Below are 16,221 nucleotides of genomic sequence, written 5' to 3'. Positions count from 1 at the left end.
TTGCCCAGCCATTTATTTATTTATTTATTTATCGTTAACCAAATATTTTATTATTCTTATTATTCTTTTTTTCTCCTAGCCGAGGGAGAGCCACGCGGAGAATTCGGTAGCAAATAAAGCTGACGTTAGCCAGGAATCCAAAGTTGTGTAAACCTTAAGAAATAGATACAAACGCCCGAGGACATTTGTGTGAGCTCTGTGCTTCAGCTTCCTAGGAACCTCGTTAAAATGAACCATAAAAATCCTGGGAAATGGTCATTTCGAGCATTTCGCTTCTCCTTCTCGGTCCGATCCATCCTGTTATCCCGGGATCTTTGCCTTAAAAACCTCGAGATGCTGCTCACCAGGGAAAGTTGGGTTCCCATCCTTCCAGCTGCAATCCTTGGCTCTCCTGGCGGCACCAAACCAAATTAGCCAGAGGAGCCTTTGTAGGAGCGTTTGCTGCATCCATGTGCGTGTTTCTGAGGTTTCTGGGGTGTAATCCAAGCTCAGAATTCGCAGGTGAAAAAGGACAAGAGCAATGAAATTGGGAAAGAAATTCCCTGCAGCTCAGAAAGTGCACTTGAAGCTTTCCCTGGTTGAAAATGAGCGTGCACCTTCCTCCACCGGTACGTGCCCCCCTCCCAACAGGGCAAAAATAAATGATCCGCTATCTCCTGCGGATCTATTTCGGATCTGGACCAGAATACTTTGGTCGTTGCTTTTATTGGTTTACCCAGGACCTTCGCCATGTAACAGAATCCTTTGCGATCGTGAAACGAGGGAAACCAACCTAAAAAAAAAAAAAAAAAGAGAGAGGGAAAAAAAAAAAGAGAGAAAAAAAATTCAAACAAAGAGGGAAGTCTTCAATCTAGATGTGAAACAAGAAAGGCTATCAGTCAACCTCCTTCCCCTCGCTGGAGCATTCCAGATGCGAGGTATTTAGAGAATGCAAACAGCAGAGACGAAATCATTGATCTGCTGGGGGGTAAAAGAGCTGCCCTCACCCCTGGGCAGGAGCTGGGGGGGTCAGGGCTGCCCCCCAGCCCCAAACTGCCCCGGCTGAGCCAGGGCAAAGCCAGCTGGACAAAATCCCCCCACCCGCCCCAGAGGAAACTGTGCTGCCCTCCCTGATTTAAATATTTCCAGCAACTGCAACAGAAATCCAGGGGGATTTTTGGAGCCAGGGAAGGGCTGAGCAACAGTTTGCACCCGGGTGCTGTCACTTGCCCTTTTTTCCTCCCCCAGAATTTTGTTAAAGTTTTTTAAAAAACACTCAGAGGAGCAGATTTTATTGAGGGGAGGTTACAAACATTTTCAAATGTTACTGCCCCACTCCCTCATCAAAGTAAAGCTGCCACTGATTTGATACATAAAACCTGACTTGGTTCAAAGTTGTTTTCTTTTTTTTAAAAAAAAAAAAAAACAAGCTTTGAATCGAGCAGAAATGGTCTTAATGAGTTTTTACAATTTATCTGCAAGTTCAATTAATAACTGTTGCCACTTAGGAGTTTGGGGAAATTTCTTAAGGGAGAAGGTTGAAGCTGGGTGGTAAATAATTCAGCCAAGATTTCACTGAAAGGGGGGTTTAATACAAAAAGGTGTAATTCCTGCAGTCTGCTGAAGTGTTGTTGATCTGAGGTAGAACATAAATAAACTAAAAAAAAAATTTTAATGACAGATTGGTAGTAAACAAGAACAAATTATATTCTATTCTTTTTCTGCCAGTTATCATTTGAATCTTTCTTTAATTAGTTTTTTGATGTGTTTGTTCTTTTTTTAAAAAAAAATTTCTGTTGATATCACTAGTCTTTAATTTGGACCACACTAAAGATGCACTTAGAAACCCCAGAAATTTTGAAAAAAAATCTTAATTTTTGGAAGTTTGGAAATATCTGTTAGTTATTATCTAATAAATACGAGCCGAAAGTTTTCAGCAAAATACACAGGTCCTAAAGAAAAAAAAACACAAGAACTTTGTTTTCATAGAATCTATTTCAATTAAATCTCAACTAGCAGAAATAATCTGAATATGGAGCAAGCCTGTCCTTAAAACAGAGGTGAGAACTCGACAGAAAAAGAAGAGTGGGGGTTACAGTTGGGAAATATTTCCTCCTGCTTAAGTGGAATCCCAGTTTAAACCACCTTTTGTTCAGTTTTTATTACATGGAAAATATTCATGGCTGGAAAAAACAGCTCGTATCTGAGAAGATCCGGTTGATTAAAGCTCACATTGATAAATTTGTTAAGAATCAAAGCTTGCTCTGAAATGAACAGGTGGTTTTAAAACCCAATCGAGGTCTGAAGTAGATTATTAGTTGTCTCCTAGATCCCTGAGCATTTGAAACACCATCTTGGTGCTTCAATGACATTTTGTTTGAGCCCAGGAGCATCCCCAGCCCCAAGGAAGGGGCAGAGGGGTGGGAAGTGCCCCTCTGCTCCCTGAAAGGTGGGAGATTCAGAAGCAGCAGCGCTGGAGATGGAAATGGTTAAACCTGCAACTTGCTGGTGGATCTCCCCATTCCCTAAACATTTTAGTGCTTCGGTGAGAAACAAAGGAAATACTGCAATAAACTCAGCCTTCAGCGTCGACTCCCATCCTGGGAAATCCTTTAGTTCTGGTACTAAAAAGCCAGAGTCTCTTTAAAACGAACCCAACAGAAAACCACGACCAAACAACTCTTTGCTTCTCCTCGGCAGCTCCTGGGCTCCCACCAGGACAGGGTGCTCAGCTCCGCTCAGCGCTGGGGCTGGTTGCGCTCCCCAGGTCCCCTGGAGCAACAACCTGAATTCTCTGTTGGGGTTTGTGAACGTGCAGAGAAACGTTCAAATTTCCACCAAACAAAACCCCTTTGGGTAGATTTCCCCTCCCCTCCCCATGATGGAAATGGTTCAGTTTGGGCATTTCTGTCCTTTTCCTTAGGTAAGTGGTAAATTCTAACGGCGAGGAAAGGAAAATACTTACCGGTGTGATCCCTGAAATATTGTTGTTCAGATAGTCCCTTTAACTTTCAGGTTTTGTCCCAAATGAATATGTCACCGCTCCTTTACAACAGACCTCTTTCGAATTGTCAATTTAGTTTTTCTTCCTCAAAAACGACTGTGAGCAGCTGGACAGATAGCTGGAACAGCCATTTCTCCTATGGCTGGCTGGAGCGGTGGGGGAAAGTTTTGGTCTTGGTACAATGATAAACTAAACTAACACAGTTGAGAAAGCATCGTGGGGGATGAATCCTGCCGTTGCTGAACTCCCCCTGACCTTATTTCAAGCAGGAGCTGCTCTTTTGAACCCCCCTCCAAACATTTGCAGCACTTATGAAGCACAGATTAAATGTGTTCCTTGCACTGACCGTAGGTATTTGCATCAGATTTCCTCCAGCCTGAAATAAATGCGTTTATATCAGGTTTATGCTCCACAAGTACAAATTTGGGGGCCCTATAATTCTGAGCCGCCGCTTAAATCCCGTGAAGAACAACGAGCTCTCCAGCACTCACTGCTTCTCACCCAGCGCTCACTGCTTCTCATCCTTCCACTTTTTAAACTCCCTGTAGCAGGAGGCAACGAAAATCTCAGCCACTAATACCACGGCGTTTTTTTTTGCTTAATTCTTTATACCCAAAACAAGTGGATCCCGGGAGGTTGGAAGCTGCACAGCGACGTTTTCTGTTGTGGGTCACTTTAAAAAATATAGGTCATTTCACAATCGAAACCTTGACCCATACCCCACCGCCTGCTCCGGGGCACCCACACCGCTGGGCTGCTGGAAAGGTGATGTTAGGAAAGCAGCAAGGGCGTGAGATAGAAATAATTTCACGTTAGTGAACCAGCCACTTGGGCAGGCGTCTTGCCGTGGACCGGGGTTGTCTAGTTTCTCATCCTGCTGGTACATACTTGGGATTTAGCGGGACTGATTATTTCCTCTCCTTTCCTGCAGCTCCACCGCTCTAATCTCCCCAGCTGGTTAGTTCTGGCTCTATCTTCGCTCGAAGAGGGGGAGAAAGAAAAGATGGTTTTCACATTAAGATAGCTGCTGCAAGGTAAAGTGCTAAGAGGGTTAAGCACAGGTAGTTCTAATGCTTGAGCGAGTCCAGATCATCTCTCCAGCCCCTGGAAGCAGCGACAGCGCTCACTATGCAGAGAGAAAAGTTGCATTTGTGAGATTTTTTTTATATGTAATTCAGTAGTTCAAATAAATCTTCCATGCGCAGATGCTACAGGTGCTGTCGTGGGCTTTTTGTTGTGGCTGTTACTGTCCTGTGGGTCCCTGCTCTTTGGGGGTACCATCAGCATTTAAGAAAAAAGAAACAAGCAGAGCACGCAAGGAGAAGTCCGTATTCCACGTGTTTTGTGGTTCCCATTTTCAGCTGTTGTGAGTTCGGTGGGGTTTTTTCCCCCAAAGAACTGGCAATTAAGAAGGCTCTGAGACAGCCACCCCGGTGAGCTGAGTTAGTCAAACCCAACCACCGGAGCCTCAAAAGGCCCTAGGGTTTGTCTGCAGCGAAAAGGGAGTACTGGCATTTAAAAACATATCTGGTATTCCGGTGTTGTGAAACAACCTGTTCCCTTCCCACGAGCGCTGGAGTGAGGGAGGCAGGTCTGAACCTAGAAGAGAGGACGAAGCGGTGCTCGTCACTCCAAAGATGCCCTAGAAATCCATCCACCCTGTCACTCGTGTCCCCGGCCCGAGCCCAGGGCAGGGTTAGGGGCGAGGGACGGGTGATGGAGCCAGGCAAACCCTCGCTGCCTTCACCTGGAGCCGAAGTTGCTTTCGCAGCGTTTCGGTAAGGCTGAGCTCCCTGGCAGGGTCCTGGCACCCAGGATCAGGGGTGCAATTTGCCCTCCCGGTGGACTATGAATCCCGGGAAGGGAAGGGAAAGCTGGATGAAGGCTGTGGTGACAAGACTTGGGGGAAAGGAGCTCAGATTTAGGACTCGTGCTCTGCAAAGGTGTGACAGGATGAGCAAGAATAAAACATGTCAGGGTTACCTCCTCTGCGAGGCGCTGCTGGTGTTTTAGGGAGAGAAGTGAGCTCCCAAGAAAAGGTTTGAGGATTCCTTCGACAGCAGCAAAACTGAGTTAAGAACAGGATCGATCCCGAGTCAGGACTGGAATTTGAACAATATTCCAATGCTCCTGATTTCCAGCAGAGGATGGAGGTGAAAAACTTAAAAATCCCTCCTTCCTCTCCCCCTGTGGTTTGAGGAGCTGAGTAAGTGCTAATACTGATCAGTTGCAGCCGGATAAAATTAGGAATCTCAGATCAGCCTGATGCTTGCACACAAAATGGGGCAGAAAGTATTATTTTCACCTGGGACACGTAACACCTGAAACCCTTCTCTAGCAGAGCCATTGCCCTGAGCGGTGCCACGCAAACCAGCAGCCAAAGAGCGCAGCTCCAGAGGGAAAGGGAAAAATCTTACTCACCACATCCACCGGGAACAGGAGGGAGGTGTAACCTGTGCCACTGAAGGTGAGATGTTAGAGATAAACACTAGGAAATTTCTTGGGAAGTTAGAAGCATTTCCATTTCTGAAAACTCTGGGAACGGATCGGACTCGTCCTTTCAGAGTGACTTGAGCAGAGCTGAGGCTGCCTGGGAGCAGGGGAGGGAATGGATGGCCTCTTAGGTCATTTCGAGCCCTATTTTCCATGATTACAGGGACATCTAATACTTTAAATGCTTTGTAATCAAAGTTGCCCTTGAGATGTTTCGGTGTCTCAAAGGCGAGCAGAAGGACCGTTTCAGTAACACAGCTGTGATCTTCCCAACCCATTCCCGAATTCCTGAAACACCAACTCCTCGAGTCAGGTCTGCCGCGGAGAAGAGCAGAGCTCGCTCACTGGGTGAAGCAGGGCAGCCCCCAGCTCTCCTGTTTAATTTGGAGGGAGACAAATGCCACGAGTGGGTGAAACCTAAGTTAAAGTGTCCTCTGTCCCAAGCTGGGACCCAAATGAAGCTTTTGAAATGACTTACGTCCTTTTGAAACGACTTCTGTTAATGCCACAAAGGTAGAGTGGTTGTGGCTGTGATGGGCTGAAGCTAAAGAAAGTTTCAGCCATTTATTGGACCCTCTGTTACCCTGGAAAAAGTAGAAGTGGGTGTGTGGCTGTTCTCTAGGGCAGCACGTCAGCCTCTGCCCTTCCCAGACCTGCACTGGCACGCAGGGGCTCAGCGGGTAAACAGTGGATGTCACACAGATAGAATGAAATGCAGACAGCACCCACTCATCCTTGGAAATAAATTCTGCGTATCTGGGTGTTTCTGTTCGAAAAACTGTGAGAAATATTAGAGTGAAGGTGCTGTCCAAACTGCATCATGAGCAGAAGCCTTGAAATAATTGTAACTGTGAACGCTGGGTCAACACTTAATGTTGCTGGATATTTATTTCACCCTATTAACTTTATATCCTAGAGAGGCACTTAATGAGAGGAAAACAAATAGGTTGCACTTTGGAGAAACAAGATATCTCAGTTGGCTGGGAGTAAAGAACCCAGAATACATATAATAAAGACTCCAGGATAAACTATTCCATTTTATTGATTAGCAACTCTGCTAGGAGTGCAGATTGGGTACTTGTAACTATTATAGTGCATCATTTGTTACTGCAAGCACAACACTTGGGCATGGTGAAAAGCTTTTGGAGACCCTGGCATGCTCATGTGCTGTTAGCTAAAGGACTAAGCCGCGTGTTAAGTCGTTCCTGTGAAAGTAGTAATTACTCCCTAATAGCACTGAACTCTTAATCTACGCTAATAACGTCCTTCTGAGCCTTTATCTTACTGCAGTGTAGACACATCTCTTCTTGCCGGGGAGGCTGGTTGTGCCAGGGACATGGGTAACTACGGAGCAGCGAGAGCTCAGCTCTGCCAGTGCCGCGGTGGGCTGGATGCGGTTCATTCTCTGCTCTACGGTCTCCTGGTGCAAGGCCAGTTGGAACCAGCCTGTGTCTGTCCCAGAGGAGCAAGAAAAAAAATCACTTTTTAGAAAAGAACTGTCAAAGGGAAAGCCTTTATGTAGAGACACGTACCTCATCAGGCTGGATTCCCGTGCATGTTTGGGACAAGACACGCTGCGGGCGCTGTGCCAGCACAGCGAAACCCTCCCCTACGCCGAAACCACTGACGCCTCCGTTTTGCCATTATTGCTGCAATTCCACTAAGGGCTGCTTCTTGCTCAGCCCCATCAACCAGAATTCCTACTTCTTTCCCACACAAAACCCTCGTGTAGCTGAGCGAGCACAAACCTGGGAGGATACACACAGCACACACGCAGCCCTCCTACATCCAGGTGTGTGGGGTTACTGCTCCGAGCAGCTCTGCTGAACTCCAGAGAGCAGGGCAGAGAGGTTGGTAGACCTGAGGGGGAGGTTGTAACTTGGATAACCTCCTCTGAAGGTTCAGGCTGCTCAGGGGAACAGAGCTGTGGCCGGATTGGTGCTCTGCAAGCCGGTGCAGTCAGCCACGGGCGCTGCTTCGCTGTGGTAACGCTGTGAGCAGAGCTCAGCTCGTGGGTTAGGCTGGCACGAACATAAACCTGCTCTGCTCCTCCAGAGGATTGGAGCTGGGTGTGACAGGGATCCCAGAGCAGCAGGTACACACCTGATAGTGGTCCATGAACAGCGTTTACATGTGCAAATGTAGTGGGTCCAGTCCTCTCAGAGAGACTCAGGTCACACACTGAGAGGAATATCTGACCAAGCACCCGGCAGAGCTGAGGGGAAGCGGATTTACCCCTTGTGCTCCAGTGGCACAGTTAACATCTGCAGAACATCTGCTCTCCTGGATCCAGCTGTGCAAGGGCAGGGTGAGGTGGTGGCCTAACTGACCCATGTCCTCAGCAGCTACAGAGCCCCAGGGAAACACTCCATCACTCACTCCGGACAGAAAAAGCCCAAATGGGTGCTTGGGTCCAGCTGCTCCCTCTCACCCCACACAGGAGGCTGCTGGGCCACCTCTTTAAGCAAAGCTGCTTCACCATTTTCTACTAGTTTCCCCATCTGGCACTCTCCATCCCATGTTTTCTTCTCTTAGAATGCATGTTTTGCAGGGAACAGACGCAGTTTTCAGTATCTGTGGTTTGCACAAGGAGTTGCAGACCATAGTTAGGATGCCCAGACTTGATGGTGACCAAAATAACGAGGGGAGCTGCTGATTTTAATAAAAGTTTTTCCTCCTATGAGAAAGAGAAGGAGGAGGTTGGATCCTTTGAAGACAGCACTCACACTTGGCAAAACAAAAAATGGAAATTAAGGAAGTTTTTACCGTGGTAGGAGGTGCCACGTGGGATTAAGGTTTAGACCCACGCCATATGTATTATGGCCACAATCCGTGCTCATTCTTGATTTTGTGATACAGCAATGTTTAATTGCCATTAATGTAAACATATTTTAAAAGGTTATTTTTCCTGCTCCGTAGGTTGATGGACCTAATGAAGCAGCTCTAAGTGGGTCTGAATCGCTTTGATTAGGTGCTTGATTTGCTGCTTACCTCATGGAAGGGGGTTTGGTCCTGCCCAGCTAACGTATATAAAAACTCTGAAGGGACTCCTCAGCACCAGAACGAGCTGAAATCCTCCAGACAACTTCAGAGGAGAAAGGTAAGAAGCTCTATGTCAGTCTCTCTTTCTAACTTCTTTTTAAATACCTGCACGGGGAAATGGGGCGAAATCGATTCTTCCTTGCTTTTCCGACTTCCCAGCTACAGATAAAACAGGGATAAGGCTTTTTTCCAGAGCAGGCAGTATTGCACAGGGAATGGGAAGATCTTCATGTTGCAAAGATCCCACCAGCTGCTTCTCCAAATCGTTGGATCAAAACAGCGTAGGTACTGCAGCAAACTCCGTGTCAGACAGGGCTGGCAGAGCTCGACTACTCTGGTTCAGTGTCACACAGGCAAGGAGGTCTTGTAGTCCTTCAGAAATTGTTTTTCAATAATATCTGAAAAAGCGGGCTGCTTTTCCTCCTCGTTTGGGCAAATTCTGCGGAGGAGGAGTATTGTTCTTCCTTAAAATTAAGGCTGCTGTGTGTTTCCTCTCCTAACGTCATGAATAATTACCTAAGCAGAACAATATTCTTGCACGCCTTAGCTATTTTCAGATCCATCATTGTACCTGCAGTTGTATCACCAATATATGACATGAAAAGCAAATAAGAGGGAAAACCTCAGTTATTTAATCATGGCTTTCTTTTCTGTTCTTCTCCAAAATATTCCTCAGCTTTTTTTATAATATAATTTACTTCTGCTGTTAACACACGGTAACTATTTGTCTTTTGTTGCTTTTCTTCTAATTATTTCAGGGATTTTGCCAGTGTTCAGAGTATTACACCTTTGTTTCTAAGAGCATTCCTCAGTGCTCAATGTATCTGAGATAATGTAACGCATTTAATATTTTTTCTCACCTGATAGGAAGGGCTGAAGACATTTGTAATAGATATCGAAATTTTCCAGAAACGAAAAATGCCAAAACTACAAACAACATCCAAGCTTGCAAATTCTCACTCTCTCTCCAAAACTCTGTTTTAAGAGTACAGATAATTACTTAGAGGAGTAAAGTTCTTTAGACAGAGGAGTAAATTTTTGAAGGATGCAATACTTGAGTCCTGAACTAGACTTTTTGTTACTATTTTATTCCTGTTAATAGTAGCTCTCCATTGCAACATATTTTCCAGAAATAGCTACAACAAAGAGCGAGGTGAGGGACAACAAAATATATCTGTGAGCCACGATCAGAACCATTTTTGTAGGGAGTTTTTTGCAGAGCTGGAATAGTAATTAAAAGAGCTCAGATGTCCAAGGGCTATTGAGCAGAACTGTGGACGTGAGGACTAGGAACAGCTTGAAACTCATAAATCTTGGAATCCGATCCTGTCACTGTCCATAAGATATTTTTCATAACTGATACTCGCTGACTCCGGCTCCAGTCCCTACGTAAGGCATTATCTATCCCGACAGAAAATCTCCCAGAAATTAGATCAGGCTCCTAAATCCTGCAGGACCGCAGTGTGGGCTAAGCAGGATGCCATTGCTGCTGAATCGCCTGAGCCGATGCGTGTTCCCCTTCGCGCACTCAAGATTGAATCGACCCTTAAAGCACAATGAGGTACCCACAGGGTCAGCTTGTAAACACGGGGGGAGACAAAGCCCTTGGCTCCAGGAATGCGTGACCCACAATGAATTTGATGGTTACAATAAAAGTATAGGGAGCCAACATTAAAAGACACCGCGGTGGGAAAGAGCGTTGGCATTGAAAAAGTAATTTAACTTGGATGGAGAAGGCTGCTCAAAGCACAAGGACTGAGGAAACACATTTACAAGCACAGGCACGTGCCCGACCACCTCACATCCCTTGGGTTTCACCATCCTGTCACTTTTGTGTCCCATGTGTTGCAGGACATCTGGATTGCCCTCTGCTTCCGACCAGAGGAACCAGCCGAGAAAATGATGTCTTTCAAAGTTCTCTCTCTGCTCCTTGCTTCTCTGGGCTTTGTTTTGATGGAAGAAAACGTCTCGGGGTAAGTGTTTTGGAAAGCTCACAGTGTATTTTGAGCCTTTTCCAGCTCCCCACTGGAGGCTTAATGGCATCCATTGGCATCTTGGTAAGTAGGTGAGAACACAAGTCCTGAGGTAGATCTCAGATAATAGAGACAGCCAAGCGTACAGAGATGAGCAAATGATAAGAGAGACATCAAACCAAAGCCCCGAGCCTTTGAGCCAGAGCCAGGAACTCCCAAGTTTTCCCTACGAACTTCAGGGCTCTGGGTTAGGAGGAACAAGCTGGAAGTCAACCAGGAAGAGAAGAAGGTTGGCTGAGAACTAGAAATGAGATGTAATCATCTCATACAAATGAGGCTAGGGGGCATCCAGTATTTGGAAGCTTCTGAAAATACAAGCAGTTACATAAAGCAGGTATATAATAAAGATGTTTCCCTGACTCGTGCTAAAAAATGTCCAACCACTGCATGAGAAGCTCCAGAAAAGTACTTATTAGAGCGTAGGAGCTGCTGCAATCCCAGCAGCACTAAACTTAAGTAGACCCCAACCGTGTCTACACTGGCAGATCAGCACTGGTCTCAAGGTGAGCCCTTGCCTCCTGCTGTCCGTCCCTGAGCTTCTCAAGGACACAGGAAAAGTTTTCCTTGGCCCTGGGTGTGTAGGAGGGAGCCTGAGCACACTTGGTATCTTAGCTCAGAGCTCAAGTCTGTGTGAATCAGGCTACAGCAGGGAAACCACGCAGAGCCAGACTAACAGCAAATATCAAGAGCTCATCTCCCTCCAAGTTCTCTGAGCTACAATTACAGCAGCAGCCAGCACAATGGATGAGGAGCGTGTTAGCCCCTTCCCTAGCCACCTCCTCACCTTGCAGTACAGGAAAGGTCACCTGTAGCAGGAGAGATTAAAAGAGATCACAAAAAAAACCCTCTTGCTGACTATAGGAACCACACGGGCCACCACGTGCGGCCGGAGCAAAACTTCACGCAGCACGTGCTCCCCACTTACTCCGTCTCTGTGCTCTCACTCCAGTGTAAGTTTAAAGACTCCCAGTGCCAGATCAGTGCAGAGACGCTACTCTGAGGCCACCCTGGCAAGCGATTACAGCCGAACGATGGATAACATGCTGAAGAAGAACTTTGTGGAATGGTTGCTCGCCAGACGGGAGAAGAAAAGCGAGTAAGTGTGCGGACTTTTTCAATGCGCCTTGCGATCCAAACTCAGAGCTGTCGTCAGCCAAGTGATGGCTACAGAAGAATGCAGAGCCGAGGATATTTTTCTTGGACGGCAGCAGTGATTCCCTAGGGAGTCAGTTTTCTTTTATTTGATTTTTCTAAGTCCTAGAAGTGTTTCTGGTCTGTCGGCACACAGCGCAACCGTCTCTTCTCCCTGCCCAAGATCGCCGCCTTCTCTGGCTGCTGGTAGAGAGAAAGGGAGGGAGCTGGGGGTTGTGGAAAAGCAGCATTTTGGCACCCTCTTGTGGCATCTCGGGCTGGCATCTTCCCGTTTCTCCTTTCCAGCAACATCATCGAGCCGTACAAGAGGGAGGCTGAGCCCCGAGCAACACCTGCGAATGGCCAAAGACTGGACCTGGGCACTCAGGAAACCAAAGACTTCTTCGCCTGGCTTCTGAAAGACAAGAAAAATCAAAGGTAAGGGGGAAGAATGGAAAAAGAAAGCCTGGTCGCAGGGAGGGATATGGTTCCCCAAGTGTTTAACTTCCAAAGGAATGTTTTGGGGTAGGAGTCTGTGGTTGGCTTCTCGTCGGAAAACAAGAGGATTTAAAACGCAACAGGAATTGTTGCACAGAAATTTCACATCTTTGCAATTCTGTCTCGTGAGCAAGGAGAAGAACCAAGACCCCTCAAAAAAGCCTCTCTAATTTTGAAATTTGTCACAAGCCACAAAAAACTACAGACAGCTGGGGTCTTTTTTTTTTGTTTTGCAAATGTCAGCAGAGCCTCATCAAAACCCAGCTCTTTGATAAGGTCAAAGCACGGATTTTTGACAGGGCTGAAGCGCAGCCACTCCTCTGACATCCCAACATCACCGTAAGAGAGAAGTCAAACTGAAGTGCTTTGACCTAATCAAAACAAAGCCCTCTCAAAAGAATTCTCCAGTGAAAACGAGAGGAAATTGATACATTTCTGCAAAACATTTTGATTCGATCAAATCAGCCCCCACACAGAACAATCCAAACACCCGTTCATGCTCTCAGCGTGTTGACCAGTTCATTTTTTAAAAAAAGAAACAAAACTCTTCTTTCTTTGCATCGCTTTTGCAAGCTCTTACTATGAGACGCCTGTCATCTAAACGTGAAACCATGCAGGAGAGAAACCGCCTGACCCAGGAGGAATTTCCCAGTTTGTTTCCAATCTGGGTATCCCCAGTAAAGGGCAGCAATTTTTTTATCATTTTAAGATGTAATCATCTTAAAATCATGGTAACGGTGCCAAAACGAGCTCGCTCGGAACAGGTACCTCTGGGCAAGGTAACTGAGTCCATATGGAGGGCTCTGTTGCGGCAGCTCGTGCCTTCGTTTCCCAAACCATCTGGCTGAGAGAGCGCTCGTGTAGCTCAGCGCTGCGCCGGCTTTGTGCTGTGTCAGCGTATCCACAGCCTGTCAATAGCCTGTTTCACCTCCCCCAGTCTTCGCTTATGTCACAAATGTTCAAAAAAGCGAATTAGGCACATGAGTCCAAAGAAAAATCTGTTCTCGGGCTCTTACTATATTTATAAAAGAACCCAACCGTGGAGAAATGAATGAGGGATACATTTCCTTTCTTTAACGCGCCGGGGATTTTACCAAAACTAACAGGTTGCTGCTGCTTAGTCTTAAAATGGTGGCAAGAAGGAAAAAAAAAAAAAGCACTTATCGCACACAGCTCGCATCCTTCAGGCACAATTGTTGTGTCTTCTGGCAAAAAAAAAATTTAAAAAAATAAAAAAAGGAATTTCTAACTACAGGGAGTCACGGGACAGTCACCCAGAACAAGAATCTGGGGGCATTTGCTGTCTTTTACAGCTTTTGCATGAAAACTGCTTTAGAAACCGAGGTGTGGGGGATGACCCGGGGTGGGGGGAACTGGGCACAGTTATGGTTCACAGAGGTGTCTCAGGCCAAGCACTCAGAAAATCAGACACCGAGAATTGCTAGTCATACCGAAAATACAAAATCAAAAAAAAGCCCGAGGGCTTTGAGGGATCTCAGGAGGTCATTTAGTCTGACCTCTGCTCCAAAGCAGGATCAACGCGCCCTAAACTCTTCCTGACAGATGTTTGTCTAACCTGGTCTGGGGGTGGGGGTGGAGGGGGGAAGGGAAACCTTTGATGCCAGGGATGGATCAGCTTGATGAGGTCCGTTTTCGAAAAATATTTGCTTTCTCGTGTCTCTCTTAACCTCCTTAAGTGCAAACAAACCCCACGAATTTCAGGGGGAAGTCTTCTTGGAAACAAAGGCTTTTCTTTGTGAGTTTGGAGTGTAGATGCTGCTTCGCCCACGCCCTGCCTTCGTTTCGATGCCTGCTGGGTTGCAGAGGAGGTGGGGTGCCGGGGGCGAGGGGTATCACTGGACTGTTTCTTCTCGTCCCCGAAGCCTGACTGCGCAGCCCAAATGTGCCGAGATCAAGACGCTGCTGTGTGTAAGAGGCTCAGCACACCAAAAAGAGGTTAAAGGGGATTTTTATGGGTTTATCTGGGTCAAAAATATTAAAAGACAAGGAAAAGAAAGTATCCCTGTGACCTTGAGGGGATTGGGATAAGAGGCTGTTACGTACTGCATCTGGATTTTTGCCTCTCCTCTGTCTCTATGGCACATTTCATAGAATCATAGAATGGCCTAGGTTGGAAGGGACCTTAGAGATCATTTAACCCAACCTGCCTGTTTCTTGCAGTCTTACTTCTCCGGAAGGTTCAGAAGGTGTGAAAGATGTTTCGAACCAGGAGCTTCTGGCATGGCTGATGTTGACTGATCTCTGCAGACCAATGTGAGTGCCTGCTCTACCTATTCCTGTTGTTACAAGCACACCTACAGATCCTTTCCCAGCCCTTGTCCCCAGAGGTACTTGCTGCACTGCTCAATCCATGAATTTAGGCTTTTTCTAGATTCCCACTGAGTGCTTGCATGGCACAGCACAGTCAGATTCGACTGGAGAGTTAAGAGCTGTGGCCAGAGTTTGGCTCTGCAAGAGCATCTTCAGACCATGGATACAATAAAGATGGGGGCGGTCAAATTTTTAAAAACTACTGTTAGAAAAGGGAAGTTAGTAAATCCTTTCCCCTCTTTTTAATGAGAAGAGGAGGTGCTCATTAAGCAAATCCCAGGAAAGATTCTTTTTCTGTATGTTGTACACTATTATGAAAGGCATTCAGAGAGAAACATGAGAAACTGGGATGCAAAAGGTGCATGGGAGGACCCTGAGGAGGCTCAAGGGAATGGTGAGCCCATCCTGTGCTTAGCTGAGTGAAATGAAGGCTAAGTGAGACAAAGTCACCATCTATAAAAAAAACCAGAGCGAGAAAAGAGCTGTTTATGTTAATGGAAAAAGTTGGCACAGGAACAAAAAGGGATGAGCTGGCCATGAATAAATGTAGGTTGGAAATAAGAGGCAGCTCTGTGCTACAGACAATTCCATGCAGCTCGGTCAGACAACGTGAGCCGAGCGGCCAGCCAGCAGGCCAGAGCAAACAAATAACTGGTGAGCTCACACTGCAGCCTTTCCTGCAGAGAAATGCTTATTTGCTTCGCTCTCCTCTAACCAGTTGCTGATTTTTCTCAAAACTTGGAGGTAGTCACTACTGTATACTAACTTTGATACATCTTGCTATCAAAATGGGTTCGCAAGGTAGCAGAGAGTAATTTGGTTTTCTCTCCCTCTCCTGCTTTGCTAGGGCTGTGTAACTCCAGGACCTTCCCGAGGAGCTCTCTCTCCATCCTATCAAGACACGTGAGAAGGAGGAAGATGTCTTATGTACGCTCTGTTCTCTGCATATTGCCTGTTTTGCTAATGCAAGCAATAAAGAGTTTATTCTGAAGCTGAAATAAGATCTAGATAAGGCTTCAATGACCCCCAAAAAGGTGTTGATGGGCCAAGGCCAATCGCCCAAGTTCCAATAAGGCCAAATGCCAGGTCCTGCGCTTTGGCCACAACAATCCCCAGCAGTGCTACAGATTTGGGGAGGAGTGGCTGGAAAGTTGCTCAGCAGAGAGGAACCTGGGAGTGTTGATGAGCCAGCAGTGTGCCCAGGTGGCCACAAAGGCCAACAGCATCCTGGCCTGGTGTCGCGGGTTAGGGCTGGACCAGGATTAGTGTGGCCAGCAAGACTAGGGAAGTGATTTTTACCCCTGAACTCGGCACTAGTGAGGCCGCATCTTGAGTCCTGTGTTCAGTTTTGGACCCCTCGCTACAAGAAGGACATTGAGGTGTTGGAGGGGGTCCAGAGAAGGGCACCAGAACTCACAAAGGGTCTAAAGCACAAATCCTATGAGGAGCGGCTGAGAGAACTGGGGGTAGGAGAAGAGGAGTTGCTCAGCCTCAGGAGAGGAGAGGAGTTGCATTCCTCTCTGTAGCTCCCTGAAAGGAGGTTGTAGTGAGGTGGGGTCAGTCTGTTCAGTGAAGTAGCACACGATAGAACAAGAGGAAATCACAGAATTGTAGAATGTTAGGGGTTGGAAAGGACCTCTAGAGATCATCTAGTCCCAGACCCAGGAGAGCAGATCCTGTTAACGTATGTAAATATCTGAGGGGTGGGTG

The 16,221-nt window shown here is 46.6% G+C and overlaps 1 protein-coding gene across 1 annotated transcript; it reads left to right on the top strand.

The window, feature by feature from the left end:
- Positions 1 to 10,420: 10,420 nt before the first annotated feature.
- On the top strand, positions 10,421 to 14,454 carry GIP (gastric inhibitory polypeptide; the record flags this gene model as incomplete). Its single annotated transcript, XM_009870931.1, has 4 exons — positions 10,421 to 10,491; positions 11,501 to 11,647; positions 11,989 to 12,120; positions 14,362 to 14,454. Coding segments are annotated over exons 1-4 (443 nt in total), but the record flags the coding sequence as incomplete, so codon positions are not given.
- Between the last annotated feature and the right edge of the window lie 1,767 nt (positions 14,455 to 16,221).

Source organism: Apaloderma vittatum, unplaced genomic scaffold, assembly GCF_000703405.1.
Source record: "Apaloderma vittatum isolate BGI_N311 unplaced genomic scaffold, ASM70340v1 scaffold16506, whole genome shotgun sequence".
NCBI classification, from domain to species: domain Eukaryota; kingdom Metazoa; phylum Chordata; class Aves; order Trogoniformes; family Trogonidae; genus Apaloderma; species Apaloderma vittatum.
The sequence above is the reverse complement of the archived record's forward strand: the minus strand, read 5'-3'. Positions and strand labels throughout refer to the sequence as shown.